General features: G+C 49.5%; 1 protein-coding gene across 6 annotated transcripts in view; it reads left to right on the top strand.

The window, feature by feature from the left end:
- The window catches only part of PRRC2A (proline rich coiled-coil 2A), a 1,008,219-nt gene that overhangs the window by 473,056 nt on the left and 508,036 nt on the right, over positions 1–27,127 (top strand). For all 6 annotated transcript variants that reach the window (XM_069237153.1, XM_069237152.1, XM_069237151.1 and 3 more), the window contains exon 15: positions 23,965–24,163. In XM_069237153.1, coding sequence (XP_069093254.1) covers positions 23,965–24,163 — 199 coding nt within the window. The remainder of the gene's footprint in view (positions 1–23,964; positions 24,164–27,127) is intronic.

Raw genomic sequence — 27,127 nt, 5'->3', positions numbered from 1 at the left:
GGGGGCTGCGGGTGCAGTGCTTGGTCCAGACATGTGGTTCCTTGTTACAGGCAGTTGCGGTCAGTGGGAGCCTCTGGATTCTCTCTGCATTCGTCGCTGTGTGGGTCCAGGGGGGTCGTCTCGGGTTATTCACAAGGTCGCAGTCACCTGGGAGTCCTCCCTGTAGTGCTTTTTCTCTGGAGCTCAAGCCAGGGGCGTCGGGTGCAGAGGGTGAAGTCTCATGCTTCCAGCGGGAAGAGTGAGTTCTTTAAAAGTTGTTAGAAAGTTGCAAAAATTTTGCTGAAGGTGAACAGTGCTGCTGTTCTCGGGAGTTTCTAGGTTCTTCAGGGCAGTCCTCTGAGGCTTCAAAGGTCGCTGGTACCTGTTGGATGCGTCGCTGTGCAGTTTTCTTTGAGTGAGGAGACAGGCCGGTAGGGCCGGGGCCTAAGCAGTTGTCTCCGTCGTCTCTGCAGGGCTTTCAGGTCAGCAGTCCTTTGTGTAGGTTGCAGGAATCTGATTTCCTGGGTTCTGGGGTGCCCCTAAATACTGAATTTAGGGTTGTGTTTAGGTCAGGAGGGCGGGTATCCAATGGCTACTGTCCTGGAGGGTGGCTACACCCTCTTTGTGCCTCCTGCCTGAGGGAAGGGGGGCACATAGCGAATCCTATTGGGGGAATCCTCCAATCTCAAGATGGAGGACTTCTAAAGGCAGGGGTCACCACAGCTCAGAACACCTTACGGGCTGTCCTGACTGGTGGGTGACTCCTCCTTTTTTTTTTTTTTTTTCATTATCTCCTCCAGCCTTGACTCTAAAAGTGGGGCCAGTGGTTTCTGGTCTCAGAAAGCACAAAAGCTCTCACCGGAGGAGGGCAGAAACTCATCTCAGTGTCAGGCAGGCACTGACCGGTCAGTCCTGCACTGAAGGATTGGGTAAATTACAGGGGGCATCTTCTAAGATGCCCTCTGTGTGCATTTTGTAATAAATCAAACACTGGCATCAGTGTGGGTTTATTATTCTGAAAGGTTTGATACCAAATGTAGGAAGTTGGCTCTGTATGTACTATTTCAAAGTAAGAAATAGCATGCACAGAGTCCAAGGGTTCCCCTTGGAGGTAAGATAGTGGCAAAAATAGATTATTCCAATGCTCTATTTTGTGGTAGTGTGTTCGAGCAGTAGGCTTATCAGAGGGTAGTGTTAAGCATTTGTTGTACACACACAGGCAATAAATGATGAACACACAGTCAAAGACAATTCCAGGCTGTAGGAAGTTGGCTCTGTATGCACTATTTCAGAGTAAGGAATAGTATGCACAGTCCAAGGGTTCCCCTTAGAGGTAAGAGAGTGGCAAAAAGAGATAATTCTAACACAAGCTATAAATGAGGAACACACACTCAGACAATTCCAGGCCAATAGGTTTTTGTATAGAAAAATATATTTTCTTAGTTTATTTTAAGAACCACAGGTTCACGATTTACATGTAATACTTCAAATGAAAGGTATTGCAGGTAGGTACTTTAGGAACTTTGAATTAGCAAAATAGCATATACAGTTTTCACATAAATCACATATAGCTATTTTAAAACTAGACACTTAGTGCAATTTTCAACAGTTCCTAGGGGGAGTAAGAGTTTGTTAGTTTTTGCAGGTAAGTAAACCACCTATGGGGTTCAAGTTTGGGTCCAAGGTAGCCTACCGTTGGGGGTTCAGAGCAACCCCTAAGTTACCACACCAGAAGCTCAGGGCCGGTCAGGTGCAGAGGTCAAAGTGGTGCCCAAAACGCATAGGCTTCAATGGTGAAGGGGGTGCCCCGGTTCCAGTCTGCCAGCAGGTAAGTACCCGCGTCTTCGGAGGGCAGACCAGGGGGGTTTTGTAGGGCACCAGGGGGGACACAAGTCCACACAGAAAGTACACCCTCAGCAGCACGGGGGCGGCCGGGTGCAGTGTGCAAACAGGCGTCGGGTTTCCAATGGGAGTCAATGGGCGACCAAGGGGTCTCTTCAGCGGTGCAGGCAAGGGGGGGGGCTCCTCGGGGTTGCCACCACCTGGGCAAGGGAGAGGGCCTCCTGGGGGTCACTCCTGCACTGGAGTTCCGTTCCTTCAGGTGCTGGGGGCTGCGGGTGCAGGGTCTTTTCCAGCTGTCAGGATTTTAGAGTCAGGCAGTCGCAGTCAGGGGGAGCCTCGGGGTTCCCTCTGCAGGCGTCTCTGTGGGGGCCCAGGGGGGACAACTTTGGTTACTCACAGTCTCGGAGTCGCCAGAGGGTCCTCCCTGTAGCGTTGTTTCTCCATCAGTCGAGTCGGGGTCGCCGGGTGCAGTGTTGCAAGTCTCACGCTTCTTGCGGGGATTGCAGGGGTCTTTAAATCTGCTCCTCTGAAACAAAGTTGCAGTCTTTTTGGAACAGGGCCGCTGTCCTCTGGAGTTTCTTGTTCCTCTTGAAGCAGGGCAGTCCTCTGAGGATTCAGAGGTTGCTGGTCCTGGGTAAAACGTCGCTGGAGCAGGTTTCTTTGGAAGGCAGGAGACAGGCCGGTAGGACTGGGGCCAAAGCAGTTGGTGTCGTCTTTCTTCTTCTGCAGGGGTTTTCAGCTCAGCAGTCCTCTTCTTCTGTAAGTTGCAGGAATCTAAATTCTTAGGTTCAGGGGAGCCCTTAAATACTAAATTTAAGGGCGTGTTTAGGTCTGGGGGGTTAGTAGCCAATGGCTACTAGCCCTGAGGGTGGGTACACCCTCTTTGTGCCTCCTCCCAAGGGGAGGGGGTCACATTCCTATCCCTATTGGAGGAATCCTCCATCTGCAAGATGGAGGATTTCTAAAAGTCAGTCACCTCAGCTCAGGACACCTTAGGGGCTGTCCTGACTGGCCAGTGACTCCTCCTTGTTTTTCTCATTATCTCTCCTGGACTTGCCGCCAAAAGTGGGGGCTGTGTCCAGGGGACGGGCATCTCCACTAGCTGGAGTGCCCTGGGGCATTGTAACACGAAGCTTGAGCCTTTGAAGCTCACTGCTAGGTGTTACAGTTCCTGCAGGGGGGAGGTGTGAAGCACCTCCGCCCAGAGCAGGCTTTGTTTCTGTCCTCAGAGAGCACAAAGGCTCTCACCGCATGGGCTCAGAAACTCGTCTCTCAGCAGCAGGCTGGCAGACCAGTCAGTCCTGCACTGAACAATTGGGTAAAATACAGGGGGCATCTCTATGATGCCCTCTGTGTGCATTTTTTTAATAAATCCAACACTGGCATCAGTGTGGGTTTATTATTCTGAGAAGTTTGGTACCAAACTTCCCAGTATTCAGTGTAGCCATTATGGAGCTGTGGAGTTCGTTTTTGACAGACTCCCAGACCATATATTCTTATGGCTACCCTGCACTTACAATGTCTAAGGTTTTGCTTAGACACTGTAGGGGCATAGTGCTCATACACATATGCCCTCACCTGTGTTATAGTGCACCCTGCCTTAGGGCTGTAAGGCCTGCTAGAGGGGTGACTTGCCTATGCCACAGGCAGTGTGAGGTTGGCATGGCACCCTGAGGGGAGTGCCATGTCGACGTAGTCATTTTCTCCCCACCAGCACACACAAGGTGGCAAGCAGTGTGTCTGTGCTGAGTGAGGGGTCCTTAGGGTGGCATAAGACGTGCTGCAGCCCTTAGAGACCTTCCCTGGCATCAGGGCCCTTGGTACCAGGGGTACCAGTAACAAGGGACTTACCTAGGTGCCAGGGTTGTGCCAATTGTGGGAACAATGGTACATTTTAGGTGAAAGAACACTGGTACTGGGGCCTGGTTAGCAGGGTCCCAGCACACTTCTCAGTCAAGTCCGCATCAGTATCAGGCAAAAAGTGGGGGGTAACTGCAACAGGGAGCCATTTCTTTACACTGGTCACCTGAACACCTCCAGTTTGGTCACACGTACCAAGTGACTGATGCTCACAACAGCATTCAGTGCCACCCCATGGCAGTTGTTGACTTTTGTTGGGGGGAGGGGGTTACTTGCCCTAAGAAAGTTGTGGTGTCCTCTGATCTACCTATGGAGTGTTTGCTAGGTAATGACTTGGAGACTTCAGCTTGGGCTGAAGTGGAGTAGGAGTCCCATGCAGCAGTGCTTGACATCCCTGGGAATATCTTTGGCCTGATCAGAGCACAGGCCAAAAAGCAAAGGGAACAGGGAACCCTGGAGCAATGGCCCAGGAGTCTCCTAAATAGAAAGGCAGACAGGGTAAAAAGTTACCCCCACTGCTCAAACTTCCAGTGAGTATTCCACTCCTGAGGGAGAGGAATCTATTCCCTGGGTGGTACCTACACCAGTGAAGCTTAAAGCTGATTCAGCTGAGCTCTTATGTGCAGGGAGGAACTCAGTTTGGGACAGCAAAACTATCCTACACTAGAATGCTTAAGGCAGCAAGCTGCAGCACAAGAATCCGGGGATGTCAGTGGTACCAGTAAGGTCTACTGGGACAACAGCCTCCTTTATTTAGTAGCAAGGGACCCTACACCTGGTGCTACCAGGAAATTGGTCATTCATTTGAGGTTTAGGGAGTTTCAGTTGACCCTAGCACATGACCTCTCCCTTGCAGGCCATCTGGGGCAAAGCAAAACTTGGGACAGACTTGTCCCTCACTTTCACTGGCCCCACATGCCTGGAGACACCAAGGAGTTTTGTCGCTCCTGTGTGACCTGGCAAGCCAGTGGCAAGCCTGGTGGCACTCACAAGCCCTCTTAATTCCACTACCAGTGGTTGGGGTGGATGTTGTTGGCCCCCTGGACCCTCCAACAGCCTCTGGGAACAGATTTATAGTGGTGGTGGAGGACTATGCCACCAGGTACCTAGAGGCAATTCCACTAAGGAATACCACAGCCCCCTGCAGTGGCCGATGCCCTCCTGGGAATCTTCTCCAGGGTGGGCTTTCCTAAAGAGGTGGTATCAGACAGAGGTGCAAACCTCGTGTCTGCATACCTTAAAGCCATATGGAAGGAGTGTGGTGTCACTTAGAAATTCAGCACTCCTTACCATTCCCAAACAAATGGGTTGGTTGGTAGATTCAACAAAACCATCAAAGGCATGATAATGGAACTCTCAGAAAAACCCAGAAGGTAGCTGGATGTCCTATTGCTCTGCCTCCTGTTTGCCTACAGGGAGGTTCCTCAAAAGGGAGTCGGCCGCAGCCTCTTTGATTTTTGTTTGGGCTCCCTGTTAAGGGTCAGCCAAGAGCTGCAGAAGCAGTGGCATGGCCAGAAGGCTGTGCTGACTGTTAACCTGCCAGGACAGAAGGTATGGGTCCTGGACTCTGTGGCTCTCAGGGCACTTCAAGAGAAGTTGAGTGGCCTACAAATGTTTTTAGAGAGAAACAGTGAGATCACCTACCTGGCCTGCACAGGGTGCATCCTGTGAATCGCCTAAAACCTTATTATGACAGAGCTGACATTACGTTGCTCATGGCCACTGATGAAGGTCAGGAGGAAGAGAGTAACCCTCTCCCTGACCTCTTCTCTCACAATACAGTTGATGGTTCAGTAGAGGGAGTTGTCCTTGCTGACTGCCACTCTGAGCAACAAAAGGAAGATTGCAAAAATCTCCTGGGTCAGTTCTCTGAACTGTTTTCTTTGACTCCTGGTCAGACAACTTGGTACGAACACACCATTGACACAGGTAACAGCTTGCCTGTCAAAAGTCAAATCTACAAGCAACCTGATCATGTCAGGGAAAGCATCAAAGTGCAAAAGATGCTGTACCTAAGAGTTATTGAGCCTTCAGACAGCCTTTGGACTAGTCCTGTAGTCTTGCTAGACCAAACTCCACTCTCAAAATGGCAAAAGAGAGATGAGGTTTTGTGTGGCCTACAGAGCCCTCAAAACAGTAACAAAAACTGATGCTCATACAATCCCTATGGTAGATGAGCTAATAGATACTCTGGCTTCTGCCAAGTATCTTAGCACATTTGCTTTAACTGCAAGGTACTGGCAAATCAAATTATCAGAGGTTGCTAAACCCAAAACTGCATTCTCCACTCCTAGTAGGCACTATCACTTTACAGTGATGCCCCTGAAATTGAAGAATGCCCTTGCCACATTTTGAAGGTTGGTGAACAAAGTTCTCCGAGGCCTGTGTAGGAAGTTGGCTCTGTATATAGTATTTCAAAGTAAGAAATAGTGTGCACAGAGTCCAAGGGTTCCCCTTAGAGGTAAGATAGTGGCAAAAAGAGATAATTATAATGCTCTATTTTATGGTAGTGTGCTCGAGCAGTAGGCTTATCAGAGGGTAGTATTAAGCATTTGTTGTACACACACCGGCAATAACTGAGGTACACACATTCAAAGACAAATTCCAGGCCAATAGGTTTTTATATAGAAAAATATATTTTCTTAGTTTATTTTAAGAACCACAGGTTCAAGATTTACAAACCATACTTTAAATGAAAGGTATTTCACTCAGGTAGTCTAGGAACTTTGAATCATCACAATAGCATGTACAGTTTTGACAAAAATGGCAAACTATTTTAAAAGTGGACACAGTGCAAAAATCAACAGTTCCTGGGGGAGGTAAGTAAATGTTAAGTTCACAGGTAAGTAAAACACTTACAGGGTTCAAAGTTGGGTCCAAGGTAGCCCACCATTGGGGGTTCAAGGCAACCCCAAAGTTAACACACCAGCAGCTCGGGCTGGTCAGGTGCAGAGGTCAAAGTGGTGCCCAAAACACATAGGCTTTAATGGAAATAGGAGTACCCCGGTTCCAGTCTGCCAGCAGGTAAGTACCCGCATCTTTGGATGGCAGACCAGGGGGGCACCGGGGGGGACACAAGCAGGCACAGAAAGTACACCCTCAGCGGCACAGGGGCGGCCGGGTGCAGAGTGCAAACAGGCGTCTGGTTTCTAATAGGAATCAATGGGGAGACCCGGGGGTCTCTTCAATGATGCAGGCAGGCACAGGGGGGGCTCCTCAGGGTAGCCACCGCCTGGGCTAGGGAGAGGGTCGCCTGGGGGTCGCTCCTGCTCTGGAGTTCGGTTCCTTCAGGTCCTGGGTGCTGCGGGTGCAGTGTGGTTTCCAGGCGTCGGGTTCCTTGAAGCAGGCAGTCGCGGTCAGGGGAGCCTCTGGATTTCCTCTGCAGGCATCGCTGTGGGGGCTCAGCGGGGTCAACTCTGGCTACTCACAGGCTCGCAGTCGCTGGGGAGTCCTCCCTGTAGAGTTAGTTTTCCACAGGTCGAGCCAGTTTGCAGAGTGGAAAGTCTCATGCTTCCGGCGGGAAACGTGTGGTCTTTAAAAGTTGCTTCTTTGTTTCAAAAAGTTGCAGTTTCTTGAACAGGGCCACTGTTCTCGGGAGCTTCTTGGTCCTTTAGATGCAGGGTAGTCCTCTGAGGCTTCAGAGGTTGCTGGACCCTTTTGGATGCATCGCTGTTGTAGTTTTCTTCGAAGTAGGGAGACAGGCCGGTGGGGCTGGGGCCAAATTAGTTGTCTCCGGCTTCACTGCAGGGCTTCAGGTCAGCAGTCCTTCTTCTTCTTTAGGATGCTGGAATCTATCGTCCTAGGTTCTGGGAGCCACTAAATACAGAATTTTGGGGTGTTTTTAGGTCTGGGAGGACAGTAGCCAATGGCTACTGTCCTTGAGGGTGGCTACACCCTCTTTGTGCCTCCTCCCTGTGGGGAGGGGGGGCACATGCCTAATCCTTTTAGGGGAAACCTCCTTCTACAAGATGGAGGATTTCTAAAAGTAAGAGTCACCTCAGCTCAGGACACCTTACGAGCTGTCCTGACTGGGGGGTGACTCTTTCTTGTTTTTCTCATTATCTCCTCCAGCCTTGCCGCCAAAAGTGGGGGCAGTGGCCGGAGGGGCAGGCATCTCCACTAGCTGGGATGCCCTGGGGCGCTGTAACAAAGGGGGTGAGCCTTTGAGGCTCACCGCCAGGTGTTACAGTTCCTGCAGGGGGAGGTGACTTGGCATCAGCAAAGGCAAAAGTCAGGGGGTAACCATGCCAAGGAGGCATTTCCTTACAACTGGGTACTGACAAATCAAATTATCAGAGGTTGTTGAACCCAAGACTGCATTATCCACTCCTAGTGGGCACTATCACTTTACAGTGATGCCCTTGGGATTAAAGAATGCCCCAGCCACATTTTGAAGGTTGGTGAACAAAGTTCTCAGAGGCCTGGAAAGCTCCACTGCATCTTACCTTGATGACATAGCTGTCTTTAGCTCCACCCAGGAGGACCACCTGGTCCATCTTGGAAATGTTGTAGGCTTTGCAAAAAGCAGGTCTCACTATCAAGGCATCAAAATGCCAGATAGGGCAAGGCAAAATGGTTTATCTGGGGCCACCTGTTAAGTGGAGGCCCGATGCAGCCCCTCCAGGGGAAAATCCAAACTATCCAGGATTAAACTGCCCCTACAACTCAAACCCAAGTCAGAGCCTTTCCAGGCCTGACTGGGTACTATAGGAGGTTCATTAGGAACTATGGCTCCACTGTAGCCCCCTTAATTAACCTCACATCTAAATGGATGCCCAAGAACGTTTTATAGACATCTAGCTGCTAAAAAGCTTTTGATGACCTGAAACAGGCCATGTGTTCTGCTCCAATACCAAAGGCCCTGACTACAAGCAGGTCATTGTACAAACAGATGCTTTTGAGGTAGAGATAGGGGTAGTACACTCTTAGATAATCCCTCCCCCCCTCCCCCCAAGGAAAAGCGTTGGTCAGCCAGTGAGAGGAAGGCCTTTGCTGTGGTCTGGGCCTTGAAGAAGCTGAGGCCATGCTTGTTTGGCACTCACTTCTTTGTTCAGATGGACCACAAGCCCCTCCTATGGCTCAAGTTATACCATGACCTCAGCCACCCTCTTCACCACCATTTAAAATGAACCTCTTTCCTCCTAAGTTACAGTAGGGGGAGGGATGTCCAGTCCACTGGCTTCCAAAAACTCTTCTCACCAGTTGTCCTCATTGGGGTCTAAATGCTAGTATTCCTAAGGGTCTGGTGGCCCCTCACAATCTTCCCCAAGTACTAGCACATAGGGAATAGGGCTCATGCTCCGGCCTGGATGGAATGCCTCCGGTCAGCGCCAGAGTCGCATTGGACGATGCCCATCCGGCTCCTGTAGGACTCAGAGATAAGAATTGGGGACAGCAGCTTGCTGTCTTAAGCCTTCCAGTGTGGGACAGGTTTGCTGTTCCCTACTGAGCTCTTCCCTGGTCGGCCCCCTGCATCCAAGAGCTCAGCTGTGACAGCTTGGAGTTTATCAGGTGTAGGTGCCACCCAGGGAGTGCATTCCTCTCCCTCAGGGGTGGAATTCTCGCTTGAGGCTGGGTACCTTTTTACCCGTCCTGCTTTTAAGTTTAAAGCTCTCCTGGGCTATTGTTCCAGGCTCCAAGGTTCCCTATTCTTTTTGCTTTTTGGCCTGTGCTCTAGTAAGGGCAATGATATGCCCAGGAATGCCCAGGATTGCTGCATGGGCCTCTAATTCTACTTCAGCCCAAGCTGAAGTCTTCAAGTCATTACCAAGCAGACATTTTACAGGTAGATCAGAGGACACTACAACCTTTTTAGGGAAAGTAAACCCCCCACCCCCAAAAACAATAACTGCCATGGGGTGGCACCAAGTGTTAATGTGAGCATCAGTCACTTGGTACGTGTGAACACACACTCAGACTTAACTCCAGGCCAATAGTTTTTATATCGAAAAAATATATTTTCTTAATTTATTTTTAGAACCACAGGTTCAAGATATGAAGTAAATACATAAAACGCTAGGTACTCCACACAGGTAAGTTATGAACTTTAAATTAGAGCAATAACACAAAGTTTTTGTTGAAATGGCAATTAGCTATTTTAAAAGTAGACGCAGTGAACAAATCCACAGCTCCTGGGGGAGGTAAGTATTAGTTAGATTGTGAGGTAAGTAAGACACTTACAAGTCTCAGTTCCTGGGCATAGGCAGCCCACCGTTGGGGGTTCAAAGCAACCCCAAAGTAACCACATCAGCAGCTCAGGGCCGGTCAGGTGCAGAGGTCAAAGAGGTGCCCAAAATAAATAGGAGCCTATGAAGAACAGGGGTGCTCTGGTTCCAGTCTGCCAGCAGGTAAGTACCCGTGGCCTCGGAGGGCAGACCAGGGGGGTTTTGTAGAGCACTGGCGGGGACACAAGTAGGCACACAAAACACACCCTCAGGGGCACGAGTGCGGCCAGGTGCAATATGCAAAGCAGGTGTTGAGTTTTGTATTGGGTTCAATGGAGGGACCCGGGGTCACTCTGGTGGTGCAGGCAGGGCACAGGGGGGCTTCTCGGGCCAGCCACTCGCCTGGGGGTCACTCCTGCACTGAGGTTCGGCTCCTTCAGGTCCTGGGGGCTGTGGGTGCAGTGCTTGGTCCAGGCGTCGGGTCGCTTGTTTACAGGCAGTCGCGGTCAGGTGGAGCCTCTGTATTCTCTCTGCAGGTGTCGCTGTGGGGGTCCAGGGGGTCGTCTCGGGGCAACTCACGGGGTCGCAGTCGCCAGGGAGGCTTCCTTGTGGTTTTGGTTCACCGGATCTCGAGCTCGGGGCGTCGGGTGCAGTGTGTGAAGTCTCACACTTCCAGCGTGAAGAGTGAGGTCTTTGAAAATTGCAGAAAAGTTGCAAGATTGTTACTGTTTGTTGAGCAGAGCTGCTGTTCACAGGAGATTCTTGGTCCTGGGGTTCAGGGGAGTCCTCGGAGGCTTCAGAGGTCGCTGGTCCCTGTTGGATGTGTCGCTGTTGCAGTTTTTCGAATCAGGAGACAGGCCGGTAGGGCTGGGGCCAAAGCATTTGTCATCTTCCGTCGTCTCTGGAGGCTTGCAGGTCAGCAGTCCTTCTTAGTTCAGGTTGCGGGAATCTTGATTTCCTGGGTTCTGTGGTGCCCCTAAATACTAAATGTAGGGGTGTGTTTAGGTCTGGGAGGGCAGTAGTCAATGGCTACTGTCCTGGAGGGTGGCTACACCCTCTTTGTGCCTCCTCCCTGAGGGGAGGTTGGCACATCCCTAATCCTATTGGGGGAATCCTCCAAAATTAAGTTGGAGGCTTTCTAAAGGCAGGGGTCACCTCAGCTCAGGGCACCTTAGGGGCTGTCCTAACTGGTGGGTGGTGACTCCTTGTTTTTCTCATTATCTCCTCCAGCCTTGCTGCCAAAAGTGGGGGCAGTGGCTGGAGGGGCGGACATCTACACTTGCTGGGATGCCCTGTGGCGCTGTAACAAAAGGGGTGAGCCTTTGAGGCTCAACACCAGGTCTTACAGTTCCTGCAGGGGTAGGTGGGAAGCACCTCCACCCAGTACAGGCTTTGTTCCTGGCAACAGAGTGACAAAGGCACTCTCCCCATGTGGCCAGCAACATGTCTAGTGTGTGTCAGGCTGGCAGAAACTGGTCAGCCTAGCACTAGGAGTTGGACTGGTATTCAGGGGGCATCTCTTAGATGCCCTCTGGGTACATTTTACAATACATTCCACACTGGCATCAGTGTGCATTTATTGTGCTGAGAAGTTTCATACCAAACTTCCTAGATTTCAGTGTATCCATTATGGAACTGTGGAGTTCGTGTTTGACAGACTCCCGGACCATATACTTTTATGGCTACCCTGCACTTACAATGTCTGAGGTTTTGCTTAGTCACTGTAGGGGCATAGTGCTCATGCATATATGCCCTCACCTGTGGTATAGTGCACCCTGCCTTAAAGCTGTAAGACCTGCTAGTGGGGTGACTTATCTATGCCAGTCTGAGGTTGGCATGGCACTCTGAGGGGAGTGCCATGTCGACTTAGTCATTTTCTTCCCACCAGCACACCACACAAGCTGTGAGGCAGTGTGCATGTGCTGAGTGAGGGGTCCCCAGGGTGGCATAAGACATGCTTGAGCCCTTAGAGATCTTCCCTGGCATCAGGGCCCTCGGCACCGGGGGTACCATTTACAAGGGACTTACCTAAGTGCCAGGGCTGTGGCAATTGTGGAAGCAAAGGTACAGTTTAGAGAAAGAGCACTGGTGCTGGGGTCTGGTTAGCATGGTCCCAGCACACTTTCAATCATAACTTGGCATCAGCAAAAGGCAAAAGTCAGGGGGTAACCATGCCAGGGAGGCATTTCCTTACACTTTGGAAGGTGGCAGGGGCATTCTGTATACTGAAGGGCATAACAGTGAGTTTGTACCGCCGACCAGGTGTGGAAAACGCTGTCTTTACTTTTGCTCCTGGTGCCATGCGATTTTCAGTTAAAAGCACTGAGAAACTTTACCGAACCTAATTTGTGTATCACCTCATCAGCCCTAGGTAAGCGGTGATCATCCGTCTTTGTGACCGAGTTGAGACATCTGTAGTCCACACAGAACCTCATTTTTTTCTTTCCACCCTGGGAATGAGGCTTGGGAACTAAGACCACTGGGCTAGCCCAGGGACTGCCAGAGGGTTCAATAACCCCTAAATCCAGTATCCTGCTGGCTTCAACTTTGATGCTCTTCTTAACTTGTTCAGACTGACGAAAGATCTTAGATTTGACAGGCAAGCTGTCTCCAGTGTCCACATCATGGGTACATCAGTGTGTCTGTTGAGGGGTTAAGGAGAAGAGCTCTGCATACTGCTGTAGGACTTGCAGTCAGCCTGCTGTTGGGCAGTGAGGGTGTCCGAGTAGAGATCTCCATCAACTGACCCATCTTTAGGACTGTAAGAGAGGTCATGGAGAGGTTCACTCTCTGCTTCCTGATCTGCATCACTAACCATCAGCATGGTTAGATCAGCCCTGCCACCAAAAAGCTTGAGGCAGTTCACATGGATCACCCTCTTGGGTGTTCTGCTAGTGCCCAGGTCTACCAAGTAGGTGATCTCACTTTTCTTTTCTAGGCTAGTGTAAGAGCCACTTCATGTGTCCTGAAGTACCCTTGGAGCCACAGGTTCCAGAACTCACACCTTTTGCCCTGCTTGGAACTCCATCAGTGCAGCCTTTTGGATATACCACTGCTTCTGGAGCTGTTGGGTAACCTCCAGCTTTTTGGATGCTTTCTCCTTATTCTCTGCCATCCCAGAATATAGGCCTAGTATATAGCCCACCACATCTTGCTTAGGTTCGTGGAGAGGTCTCTCCCAACCTTCCTTTACAAGAGCAAGTAGTCCCTTTAACAGGATGGCCAAACAGAAGCTTGAAGGGGGAAAACCCTACTCCCTTCTGAGTTACCTCTCTGTAGGCGAAACGCAGGCATGACGAGAGGACATCCCATCTCCTTTTGAGCTTTTCAGTTAGCCCCATGGTCATACCTTAAAATGTCTTGTTGGACCTTTCAAAAGGTCCATTGGTTTGTGGATGGTATGATGTTGTGAACTTGTAGGTCACCCCACACTCATTCCACGTCAGCTTACCTGAAACACATGAAGTTGGCACCTCTGTCAGAAACCACCTCTTTAGGAAACCCTACCATAGTAGAGATACCAATGAGGGCTTTGGCTACTGCAGGGGCTGTAGTAGACCGGAGGGGAATTGCTTCAGGATACCTGGTACCATGATCCACTGCTACCAGTAGAGGCTTCCTGAAGCTTTGGGTGGTTCAAGTGGATCCACTATGTCCACACCAACTGTAGGAAGTTGGCTCTGTATGCACTATTTCAAAGTAAAGAATAGTATGCACAGAGTCCAAGGGTTCCCCTTAGAGGTAAGATAGTGGCAAAAAGAGATAATACTAATGCTCTATTTTGTGGTAGTGTGGTCGAGCAGTAGGCTTCTCAAAGGAGTAGTGTTAAGCATTTGTTGTACATACACACAGGCAATAAAAGAGGAACACACACTCAGAGACAATTCCAGGCCAATAGGTTTTTGTATAGAAAAATCTTTTCTTAGTTTATTTTAAGAACCACAGGTTCAAATTCTACATGTAATACTTTACATGAAAGGTATTGCAGGTAAGTACTTTAGGAACTTTGAATAATCACAATAGCATATATACTTTTCAAATAAAACACATATAGCTATTTTAAAACTAGACAGTGCAATTTTCACAGTTCCTAGGGGAGGTAAGTTATTGTTAGTTCTTGCAGGTAAGTAAACCACCTACGGGGTTCAAATTGGGGTCCAAGGTAGCCCACCGTTTTGGGTTCAGAGCAACCCCAAAGTTACCTCACCAGCAGCCCAGGGCCGGTCAGGTGCAGAGTTCAAAGTGATGCCCAAAACACATAGGCTTCAATGGAGAAGGCGGTGCCCCGGTTCCAGTCTGCCAGCAGGTAAGTACCCGCGACTTCGGAGGGCAGACCAGGGGGGTTTTGTAGGGCACCGGGGGGACCCAAGTCCACACAGAAAGTACACCCTCAGCAGCACGGGGGCGGCCGGGTGCAGTGTGCAAACAAGCGTCGGGTTTGTAATAGAAATCAATGGGAGACCAAGAGGTCTCTTCAGCGGTGCAGGCAGGCAAGGGGGGGGGGGGGGGGGGGGGGGCTCCTCGGGGGTAGCCTCCACCTGGGCAAGGGAGAGGGCCTCCTGGGGGTCACTCCTGCACTGGAGTTCCGATCCTTCAGGTCCTTGGGGGCTGCAGGTGCAGGGTCTTTTCCAGGCGTCGGGATCTTAGAGTCAGGCAGTCGTGGTCAGGGGGAGCCTCGGGATTCCCTCTGCAGGCGTCGCTGTGGGGTTGCAGGGGGGACAACTTTGGTTACTCACAGTCTCAGAGTCGCCAGGGAGTCCTCCCTGAAGCGTTGTTTCTCCACCAGTCGAGTCGGGGTCGTCGGGTGCAGGGTTGCAAGTCTCACGCTTCTGGCGGGAAATGCTGTTGTCTTTAAGTTGCTTCTTTGGAAACAAAGTTGCAGTCTTGGATGAACAGAGCCGCTGTTCTCTGGAGTTTCTTGGTCCTTTTAGAGCAGGGCAGTCCTCTGAAGATTCAGAGGTCGCTGGTCCTGGGGAAAGCGTCGCTGGAGCAGTTTTCTTCCGAAGGGGGGGAGACGGGCCGGTAGGGCTGGGGCCAAAGCATTTGGTGTCTCCGTCTTCTCTGCACGGTTTTTCAGCTCAGCAGTCCTCTTCTTCTTAGGTTGCAGGAATCTGGTTTCCTAGGTTCTGGGGAGCCCCTAAATACTGAATTTAGGGGTGTGTTTAGGTCTGGGAGGGCAGTAGCCAATGGCTACTGTCCTTGAGGGTGGCTACACCCTCCTTGTGCCTCCTCCCTGAGGGGAGGGGGGCACATTCCTATCCCTATTGGTGGAATCCTCCATCTGCAAGATGGAGGATTTCTAAAAGTCAGTCACCTCAGCTCAGGGCACCTTAGGGGCTGTCCTGACTGGCCAGTGACTCCTCCTTGTTTTTCTCATTATCGATCCTGGACTTGCCTCCAAAAGTGGGGGCTGTGTCCAGGGGGCGGGCATCTCCACTAGCTGGAATGCCCTGGGGCATTGTAACATGAAGCCTGAGCCTTTGAGGCTCAATGCTAGGTGTTACAGTTCCTGCTTTTGTTTCTGTCCTCAGAGAGCACAAAGGCCCTCACCACATGGGGTCAGAAACTCGTCTCTCAGCAGCAGGCTGGCACAGACCAGTCAGTCCCGCACTGAACAATTGGGTAAAATACAGGGGGCTCTCTAAGATGATTTTTTAATAAATCCAACACTGGCATCAGTGTGGGTTTATTATTCTGAGAAATTTGATACCAAACTTCTCAGTATTCAGTGTAGCCATTATGGAGCTGTGGAGTTCGTTTTTGATAGACTCCAAGCCCATATACTCTTATGGCTATCCTGCACTTACAATGTCTAAGGTTTTGCTTAGACACTGTAGGGGCATAGTGCTCATGCGCCTATGCCCTCACCTGTGGTATAGTGCACCCTGCCTTAGGGCTGTAAGGCCTGCTAGAGGGGTGACTTACCTATGCCACAAGCAGTGTGAGGTTGGCATGGCACCCTGAGGGGAGTGCCATGTCGACTTAGTCATTTTCTCCCCACCAGCACACACAAGCTGGCAAGCAGTGTGTCTGTGCTGAGTGAGGGGTCCCTAGGGTGGCATAAGACATGCTGCAGCCCTTAGAGACCTTCCCTGGCACCAGGGCCCTTGGTACCAGTTACAAGGGACTTAACTAGGTGCCAGGGTTGTGCCAATTGCGGAAACAATGGTACATTTTAGGTGAAAGAACACTGGTGCTGGGGCCTGGTTAGCAGGGACCCAGCACACTTCTCAATCAAGTCAGTATCAGGCAAAAAGTGGGGGGTAACTGCAACAGGGAGCCATTTCTTTACACCAACCCTTTCAAAGGGAACTCCAACCACTGGCAGTGGAATTAAGAGGCCCTTTTGGTGACCACCTGCCGAACCACAGGCTTGGCACAGGAGCTGCCATAATACTTCACCTTTTGGGACATGTTGGGCTAATAGAAATAGCTGATTGGCCTATTCCACGTTTTGGTCTGGCCCAGACGCCCAGCAAGGGGGATGGTCTGGACTAAGGTGAGTAGAAATTTCCTGAACTGTTGAGGCCCTACTACTCTCCTAGCGGGGCCAGGTTTGGGATCTCTGGCTTCAGTGTACAAGAGCCCCTCTTTCCAATAGACCCTGTGAGAGCCAATTACATCTCATTTTTCCTGTGCAGCAGCTTGCTGTTGCAGGCCTTTAAGAGTAGTTCCTTGGCACAGCTGGTCCTTAGAGGATCCCCCTGTGCCCAAGAGCTGTGCTTGGTAAGGCTGAGGTTCCATGGGCTCAGTTCACTCTGGGGTTGGTAAGACTTCTTCCTGAGAAGCGTAGTCTTTTCTTTTGGGTTTTTTTTTTTGCTGTTAGGATCTGGTCCCCTAGCCTTTCCTTTTAGAAGGTTGGGCCATTATTCCAGGCTCCACCACTTCTTTTTCACCTTGTGGTTGCCTTGTGCTCTGGTTTTCACACACACTACTCAGGGATTCTTTGCATGGCTTTTGAGTTCTATCTCAGCCCATGATGAGGACTCCAGGTCATTCCCTAGCGGACATTAAGCTGGGACTGGAGAAGAGACCACTGCTAGTTTCAGGCCAGTAACCCCTCCCCATTCTGAGGACACCATAGCTATGGGATGCACTTAGTTACTTTGTCATCATTGGTAACTGGATATGTTTGTCCAGCAAAGCACTGTCCTGGGGAAACCAGTTTTTCTGTCACCATGGTGACACTGACACCTGTATCCCTCAGGGCATCAACTCTAGTCCCATTAATACTGCCTGTATATCTTTGTGGGGGCCAAACAGCAAGAGTGGCAACATCGGCCCCACCCTCAGAGACTAGAATAGCTTTAGTGTGAACCCTGATTTGCTCTGGGCACACTGTAGAACCCACCTTGAGACTGGCTATTCCAGTGCTAGCTGGTGCAGTTCTGGGTGGGGGTCCCTGTTCTTTTTGGGGCAGGCCAATTCTCAAATTTGGTATACAGTCTATCTACAGTGGAAACACCAGGCCTTTTTAGGATCATAGTTTTTACCCTAGTTCTCATGAGTGTGTGGTAAAGAGGCCCGGGCCCACCCTCCTGAGCAGATTTTTGTGGGGGCCTTTAGAAGACTTTTTACTTTTATCCTTCGGTGTCTCACCTCCCTTCCCCTGGGGAGACTTAGTAACCCCTTTCTCTTAGCCCCCCCCCCCCAAATGAAAGTCTTGGTCACCCTAGTATTGACACAATGGTCTGCCTTCTTTCCAAATACTTGGTGAGAAATTGGACCTAGGTCTATCCTATGTTGATGCAACATTTCATTAAAGCAGTTACCTAAGATGTTTTATTTCAGGAACAAGTTATAGAGCCCATCGTAGCCATGCACTTCACTTCCAGTTAACCAACCATCTAGTGTTTTCACTGTGTAGTCTATGAATTCAACCCTGGACTTGCTCGAGGTTTTGTGAGACCCCTTGTAAGGAAATGCCTCCTTGGCATGGTTACCCCCTGACTTTTTGCCTTTGCTGATGCTATGTTTTGAATTGAAAGTGTGCTGAGGCCTGCTAACCAGGCCCCAGCACCAGTGTTCTTTCCCTAACCTGTACTTTTGATTCTACAATTGGCACACCCTGGCACCCAGATAAGTCCCTTGTAACTGGTACCCCTGGTACCAAGGGCCCTGATGCCAGGGAAGGCCTCTAAGGGCTGCAGCATGTATTATGCCACCCTAGAGGCCCCTCACTCAGCAAAGACACACTGCTTACCAGCTTGTGTGTGCTAGTGAGAACAAAATGAGTAAGTCGACATGGCACTCCCCTCAGGGTGCCATGCCAGCCTCTCACTGCCTATGCAGTATAGGTAAGACACCCCTCTAGCAGGCCTTACAGCCCTAAGGCAGGGTGCACTATACCATAGGTGAGGGCACCAGTGCATGAGCACTGTGCCCCTACAGTGTCTAAGCAAAACCTTAGACATTGTAAGTGCAGGGTAGCCATAAGAGTATATGGTCTGGGAGTCTGTCAAACACGAACTCCACAGCACCATAATGGCTACACTGAAAACTGGGAAGTTTGGTATCAAACTTCTCAGCACAATAAATGCACACTGATGCCAGTGTACATTTTATTGTAAAATACACCACAGAGGGCACCTTAGAGGTGCCCCCTGAAACCTAACCGACTATCTGTGTAGGCTGACTGGTTCCAGCAGCCTGCCACACTAGAGACATGTTGCTGGCCCCATGGGGAGAGTGCCTTTGTCACTCTAAGGCCAGTAACAAAGCCTGCACTGGGTGGAGATGCTAACACCTCCCCCAGGCAGGAGCTGTAACACCTGGCGGTGAGCCTCAAAGGCTCACCCCTTTGTCACAGCACCGCAGGACACTCCAGCTAGTGGTGTTGCCCGCCCCCTCTGGCCCCGGCCCCCACTATTGGCGGCAAGGCCGGAGAAAATAATGAGAATAACAAGGAGGAGTCACTGGCCAGTCAGGACAGCCCCTAAGGTGTCCTGAGCTGAGGTGACTCTAACTTTTAGAAATCCTCAATCTTGCAGATGGAGGATTCCCCCAATAGGATTAGGGATGTGACCCCCTCCCCTTGGGAGGAGGCACAAAGAGGGTGTACCCACCCTCGGGGCTAGTAGCCATTGGCTACTAACCCCCCAGACCTAAACACGCCCTTAAATTTAGTATTTAAGGGCTTCCCTGAACCTAAAGATTTAGATTCCTGCAACTACAAGAAGAAGGACTGCTGAGCTGACAAACCCCTGCAGAGGAAGAACAGAAGACACCAACTGCCTTGGCCCCAGACTTACCGGCCTGTCTCCTGCCTTCCAAAGAAACCTGCTCCAGCGACGCTTTCCAAGGGACCAGCGACCTCTGAATCCCTGCTTCGAAAAAGACAAACTCCAGAGGACAGCGGCACTGCTCCAAAAGAACTGCAACTTTGTTACAAGGAGCAGATTTAAAGACCCCTGCAAATCCCCGCAAGAAGCGTGAGACTTGCAACACTGCACCCGGCGACCCCGAAGCGACTGGTGGAGAACAACCAACTCAGGGAGGACCCTCCTGCGACTCTACGACTGTGAGTAACCAAAGTTGTCCCCCCTGAGCCCCCACAGCGACACCTGCAGAGGGAATCCCCAGGCTCCCCCTGACCGCGACTGTCTGAACTCCATTTCCCGACGGCTGGAAAAGACCCTGCACCCGCAGCCCCCAGCCCCTAAAGAAACGGAACTTCTGTGCAGGAGTGACCCCCAGGAGGTCCTCTCCCTTGCCCAGGTGGTGGCTACCCCGAGGAGCCCCCCCCCCCCCTTGCCTGCCTGCATCGCTGAAGAGACCCCTTGGTCTTCCATTGAAATCTGAAGGAAACCCGACGCGTGTTTGCACACTGCACCCGGCCGCCCCCGCGCTGCTGAGGGTGTACTTTCTGTGCTACTTTGTGTCCCCCCCGGTGCCCTACAAAACCCCCCCTGGTCTGCCCTCCGAAGACGCGGGTACTTACCTGCTGGCAGACTGGAACCGGGGCACCCCCTTCTCCATTGAAGCCTATGTGTTTTAGGCACCTCTTTGACCTTTGCACCTGACCGGCCCTGAACTGCTGGTGTGATAACTTTGGGGTTGCTCTGAACCCCCAACGGTGGGCTACCTTGGACCAAAAACTGAAACCTGTAAGTGCCTTACTTACCTGTTGAAACTAACAATAACTTACCTCCCCCAGGAACTGTGAAAATTGCACTGTGTCCACTTTTAAAACAGCTTATTGTGTTTTATGTAAAAAGTATACATGCTAAAGTAATGATTCAAAGTTCCTAGAGTACTTACCTGCAATACCTTTCAAAAGAGCTATTTCATGTAAAATTTGAACCTGTGGTTCTTAAAATAAACTAAGAAAAGATTTTTCTATAACAAAACCTATTGGCTGGATTTTTCTCTGAGTGTGTGTACCTCATTTATTGTCTATGTGTATGTACAACAAATGCTTAACACTACTCCTTGGATAAGCCTACTGCTCGACCACACTACCACAAAATAGAGCATTAGTATTATCTCTTTTTACCACTATTTTACCTCTAAGGGGAACCCTTGGACTCTGTGCATGCTATTCCTTACTTTGAAATAGCACATACAGAGCCAACTTCCTACACCCCTTGATACTAATTCTATACTCAGTGGCGAGTCAAAGTCTTCAATGAGGGTAGGGTAGACTTCATAGGTCATAGGCCTCAGCATCTGTTCCAGTGAGTGTGAGGAGTCTACCCCTACACTTACCAGTAAACAGTTCCCAAAGCAGAGCTCCCCAGTGAGACTTTTTCACTTCTCATTCCACAAGCCCTCTCAAAGGCTGTGAACCATTTGGTGATATCACCATCTTCATACTTGGGGGACAATCCTTTTATGGATTTTAGGGCCACACGATTGCTCTCTGTCTCTAAGTTGCTACCACTATTGATGGGGGCTAAGCCCATTTCTGGTCTCCCTATACAGCCAGGAGTTTAACCGCCAAAGCTATTCTTTGGGCCAACCTTGCTAAAAGGCTTTCCTCTTCACTGAGGCCTTCCTCCGTGGGCCCAGTAGAACCCGATCTATCTGTGCGAGGTCTAGGTGCTGTGAGTACTATCCTTGGGGACAGGGGTACAGAGGCCCTGTCTTCCCTAGTTAGGTTTGGACGGGGGAGGTCATCCTCCTGATCCCTAACTTTCTTCCCCATCTGAAGGGAGATCATCATCATCATCCTCCTCAGCATGGTGTTTCCTTGTGTTAATCTGCCAAGAGGTCCTGGAGCTTGATTGTGGTAGGTTCGGAACTAGTTTTAATATTTTTGAGTCTGCAAAGAGACCTTAGCTCTCTCATCTTGAGATGGAGATCTGGTTGAGCTCCATCACCCTGTCCTCTGAGCTGCTCTTTATGTTAATAAGGTTGAGGATTTCTTTTAGGAACTAAGACTACTTCTAGTTTCTTTACTCCTAACTATAATAACCTTTTACACTTGAAAATACATGCTAAAGGGGGCTTAACCAAGGCCCTAGCAGGACTTTTACATTTTTTTGAAAAATAGTCAATTCAAAAATTCAGTTGAATCTAAAGGCAATTTTGAAAACTTAGTCCTGTGATCAGATGTTGGCTGAGTAGTCCATCAAAGGCCAAGTTGTAGACCTCCACAGCTGATCCACTAATATAAGAAGCTGGCTCTGCGTTTACTATACTAAAGTAAGGTATAGTGTGCACAGAGTCCAGTGGATCCCCAAAGGCTTTACAGAGGCTAAAGTAGATCATAGTAATGCTCTCTTTTTGTGGTAGTGTGGTCTAGTAGTTAGGCTTATCAGAGGGTAGTGCTAAGCTTTTGTTCTACACACAGTCAAGAAATGAGGCGCACACTCAATAGCTAACTCAGCACAAAACACACACCCTCAGCGGACCCAGCTCATGTACTTACTATGGCTACACTGTGCTTACAGTGTCTAAGAATAGATTTAGACACTGTAGGGGCATATTGCCCAGGGGGGGGTGTCACAAAGAGGCTGCTGACTTGGTCCAGGGAGTCAGATCAAGAAGAGCAACTACTGGACAGGTAAGTAGAGAGCCCATTGGATGTTGCTGGGCCGTATGTTGGGTTCTCCAAGGCCAAGGAGCTGCGGGTGCTGGGTTACATTTAGGCATCGGGAAATCTTCACAGGAGCCGGTCGCGTTCAGGGGCATCCTTTGTATTTAGGCTGCAGGCGTCGTTGTGTTAGTCTGCAGGGGTCAGGGCTTGAGGTCGAAATTGCCTGGGTACCTTCTCTGGGCCACCTGGACCCGGGCCGTGGGCATTGGGAGCAGAGTGGGCAGAACTCGCGGAACCAGGAGTGTCTGGAGTCCTTCTTGGCGGCATCTTTGTGGACAGGGCTGCTGTCCTGGGAAGATCGTGGTGCTTGGGTAGGCACGCAGTCCACTGGGGGTTTGTAGAGGTTCGCCAGTCTTGCGGGATGCGTTATCTTTTTTGTAGCAGGAGTCGGGAAGCTGCAGACAGGCCAGTAGGGCTGGGGCCTAGTCAGTTGTCGGCTGGAATCTTCACTGCCGGAGCAGCTCTTCAGTCCTCCTTTCAGGTTGCCAGGAATCTGAAGAACAAGGTTCAGGGGTGCCCCTAAGTACTATATTTAGGGGTGTTACAGGGGTCAGAGGTAAGTAGCCAATGGCTCCTGATCCTGAGGATGGCTACACCCTTCCTGTGCCCACTCCCCTTTTGGGAGGAGAGCACATACCTAATCTTATTGATTACAACCCTCATAACAAGATGGATGATTCTTCCAGGAGGGGTTAATCTCTGCTCTGGGCACCCTGGGGGTGGTCCCATCTGGGGTGGACACTCCTCCTGGTGTCTAGTAATTTTTCCGCCAGACCTCCCACCAAAAGTGGTCCTTAGTTCAGAGGGGTGGGCATCTTCCCTAGCTGGAGTGCCCTGATGAGGCAGCAGAATAAAAAGCAGGAGCCTTTGAAGCTCACCGCCAAGTGTTGCTGTTCCAGCAGGGGGAAGGTGTGTAGCGCCTCCACCCAGAGCAAGCTTTGTCTCTGACCCCTGAGAGCTGAAAGGCGCTCACTCCATGGGGTCAAACTTATCTGGTAGTAGCAGGTGGTCAGTCACACAGTAGAGAGTTAGATGAATTTTAGGTGGCATCTCAAATATGCCCTCTGTGTTCATTTTTACAATAAATCCAACACTGGCATCAGTGTGGATTTATTGAGCTGAGAAGTTTTATACCCAACTTCCCAGCATTCAGTGAAGCCATCAAGGAGCTGTGGAGTTCGTAATGCTAAAGGTGACTCTCAGCTCATGTACTTACTATGGCTACACTGCACTTACAGGGTCTAAGAATAGATTTAGACACTGTAGGGGCATATTGCTCATGCAGCTATGCCCTTGCCTGTGGTATAGTGCACCCTGCTTTATGGCTGTGAGGCCTGCTAGAGGGGTGACTTATCTATGCCACAGGCAGTGGTTTGTGGGTATGGCATCCAGATAGGGAGGCCATGTTAAATTTACCTTTTTCTCCCCATCAACACACACAGTCTGCAGTGGCAGTGTGCATGTGCTGGGTGAGGTGTCCCTTAAGGTGACATAATACAGGATTCTGCCCTTAAAGACCGTCTCTGACCACAGTGCCCTTGGTACAACTGATACCTTTTACAAGGGACTTAGCTTTGTGCTAGAAGTGTGCCAATTTCGCAAGCAAGAATACAGGTGCTGTGGCCTGGTAGCAGGGTCCCCGCACAAAATAAGTCAAGTTACCACCAATTATTGGGCAAAAAGTGTCTGTGGGTTGGGGGTGGGGTGGTGGGAACGCACATGCCGAAAAGGGCCACTTTCCTACAGAGGAGTTATTTTCTCTTGTGACTCGCAAGACCTTTTTGAAGAAAAACAACTTGCACACATACAGACTCAACACTAGATGGTAGGAGTGTGCAAAACGTGAATCTACAACACTACATGCGACAAACAGATGCTTACAGGTTAATAATATATTCCTTATAGTTATATAATTTTTCCTTCTAGTCTGAGCCAAGCCATTTCTAATTCTGATATGCACCCACTCAAATGCATTTAAGGACATTATATCATTATAATGCACTTGCTTCTCCACTATATAAAACAATGAACTAAGGAAATAGATGAAGATGCAAATAAACCATGTTTCATTTCTTCCAGGTATAGTGCCGCGTGAGAGATCAGATAGTGGCGGGTCTGGGTCTGAGCAGTTTGACCGTCACGCTACAATGATGAGGGAGAGAGGCACACCACCCATTGATTCTAAAGTAACATGGGGTGGTGATGTTTTTGCTCCAGAAGCCAGGCCTCTTATGTCCCCCCTGCGCCAGCAACAGGATGATGAGGATAAAAGCATGAGGTAATTTTTTTTCATGTTCCAGTTACAAGGCATTGCTCTTAAAGGGGCGTGGGAGATGGTGCTGGTTGGGGCTTTTTGCAGTTTGTCTTTTAATGTTTCTGAAGCTTTCTGCCTGTTTACACTTGTAATGAAGCAGTAGCAGCATCATCTTCCCAGTGATAAACATTTCAGTGCAGCCTTCTTGCTAGTATTACATCTCGTTTGTTTTTGTTAACCTAGTGGAGGTTCTATCTGAAAGATACAAAACACTGCTTGTTAAGGGACACAGAATAGCACTGATTTATAATCTGATTTAAGGGTACCTCAATTATAGATAACAAAGAATGGTTCCTATATCAAACAAAAGAAGCAGAAAATATTGCTTACCTGTATTTCAAATTTAGCACTAAGCAATGTTTTTCTTTAAAATATATACGCTGTCATTCCCTAACACAATCACTCATGTTTATAAGCCAAGTCAGAAGTTGTCTTTTAATGATTCAAGGATACTGTTGTCTCAACCAGCAGAACCAATCTAAAATTGTTGTTGCATGTTTGTGTGAAAAATATCCTACTTTCATCAGGGCATATTACATGCAAGTATTTTAATTTACGTTGAATACACTAGCCTTGTTTCATAAGGTTTCTGTTGAAGAACAATTATAAATTCGTTTTGTTCTTATTATTATAAGTCTTCTTAAGGTGATGGAATGTAAAACAAATCACCTCATAAATACATAATACATTGGTAGAATTGTATTTATTTGTAAAGGATGTAAAATGATTAATCACTTAGCATCTCTAATGTTATCCTATTGTGAGAACAGAGAGGAAGTAGGCATCACCACCAAAATTGCGAAGACCATATGGTGCCTCAAGGGTTATCCAGAATTTGTTGAAAACAATGTTCGATGGCATGTATGGCTGTAGATACTCCTGCTCTGCATATGTCTGCCATCTAGTGTTGGATCTGGAGTGTTGCAATTTTTTTTTCTTCTAAGAAGCATTTTCAAATTAGGGGATCGAGTAATTCCTCTGTGATACCGCGCACAGGAATCGACTCCTTAGATTGTTTTCTCTCCGCTGTCGTGTTTAGATGTGTGTGTCTTTGCTCCGTCTTTTGTCTTGCTCTGGTTTGAAATCTTTCCTTCTGTCTTCTCTTTATAAAAGGTATTGTTTCCTAATCGTGTATTTCCACCCTTGCCTTTGACTTGACTCATCAGTCCAGACACCGACTGCGTGCCCTCCGGTGCGTCCTCACCTATTTCCGACCCACTTCACCAGACGGCACCAAAGGATATGCTGAGCTTCTGTCCTCTGTGCCACTCTAAATTTCCCTCACCGACCAACATCTGGTGTGTAACTTGTGCCTCTCCTCTGATCACTAGGAAGCTACCTTCAATGCCTGCAAATCCTTCCCGTCGAAGAAGACCCTTCGGGACCAAAGAGCTTCTTGGTTGAAGATGGCGCACAAGACTGTGGACGACACTCTGGAGATCTTTGTGGGGGAGCAAGCCCAGGAGGGGCCTTCCCCATCCAAGACTCAGATGTCCAGTCAGATATCGAAAGTCACAAGGTGCCATCAGCACAACCTGTGAGTACATTGGCCCCTCCTGCACACCCTTAGACTTCTAAAAAGCCCCTTACAGAGATCGGTGGACCACTACTTCCACTAGGTCATGGCTCGCTCTGAAAAACTGCTTCATCTGCCCCACCCTCCGGCTCAACTCCGAAGTAAGCCAAGACCACAACACCGTCTTCAGTATTGACCTCTAGTTTCTCGGTCAGAGCCATCTTGATCCGGACTTTGGCACCAAGTACTTCAGCTCCAAGCCAACCAGCTTCTACGTCTGTTTCGGTGCCTACAAAAGGACGCCGACCGAAACTTTTGCAGCTGAAAACAAGGGAGCCAACACCTTTGGAGCAGAAAGACTCCAGCCATTCTTAAGCTACACCATCACATGTTGAACCTGTTCTGGAAACGATGGACGCTTGACAGTGCTGCCTCCATATCCAGAAGAGTACAGGATGCATTGATTCCTCCCCTGTTATTTGGAAGAGGAAACTGTAGTTCCAAGAGACTTTGGACACTTCTCCAGTTCTAAAGAAGTTCACCAAGACAGGGCTACTGGCACACCTCACAAACCTCCTCCTCTTTTTCCTCCTCCTTCTGATCCACCTTCTCTACTTTCTCCACTCCCTGCTTCTCCTCCACCTCCCTGACCACCTCATTTACCTGCCTTCTGTACTGAAGGAGACATGACACCTCAGGGTTCCCCTGTTGATACTGTGGAAAATGTGGGTGTGGGACTTGGGTGTACATCCTACCAGCAGGTAGTAGCTCAGACAGCCGCCTTCCATAATGTTGAGCTGCACAGGGAGCCCATCGAGCAGGACTTCCTGTTCAATACCCTTATATCCACGCATAGAGATATCTAGTCTCTCCGTATGCTCCCTGGTATGCTTCGTCACGCATACAAAATATTTTCAAGAACCTGTCCGCTCTAAGGTTATCACCCCTAGAGTAGATCCAAAATATAAGCCAACTCCCTCTGACCCACTGTAAATCAGATCGCAGTTCCCTCCAGACTCTATAGTGGCCACCACTGCACGGAAATGGGCCAGTAGTCAGGCCACAGTGGACTCTCCTCCTCCAGGTAAGACGAGTAAAATGCTGGATGCTGCCGGAAAAAGGGTGACTGCACAGGGAGCCAGTCATTGTTGTATCGCCATTCAGATACGACTGGGCTCACTGGGATGAGATGGAGGAGCTCCTCCAATTTCTCTGAGATGAACTCCGCAAAAGAGGGAGAACAATCACAAATAACACCCTCCACTGTGCCCTTGATGCTTCGGCCACAGCTGCATGCGGTATTAACACAGAGGTCCAGCAGACTGTGCGCAACATATCCTTGGACAAGGAGCACCTTTTCTGCCCTCAAGTGGACTCCTCCCTTGAGAAGCTAAAGAAAGAATCAGATACTG

Source organism: Pleurodeles waltl, chromosome 6 (genome assembly GCF_031143425.1).
Source record: "Pleurodeles waltl isolate 20211129_DDA chromosome 6, aPleWal1.hap1.20221129, whole genome shotgun sequence".
NCBI lineage: Eukaryota > Metazoa > Chordata > Amphibia > Caudata > Salamandridae > Pleurodeles > Pleurodeles waltl.
The sequence above is the reverse complement of the archived record's forward strand: the minus strand, read 5'-3'. Positions and strand labels throughout refer to the sequence as shown.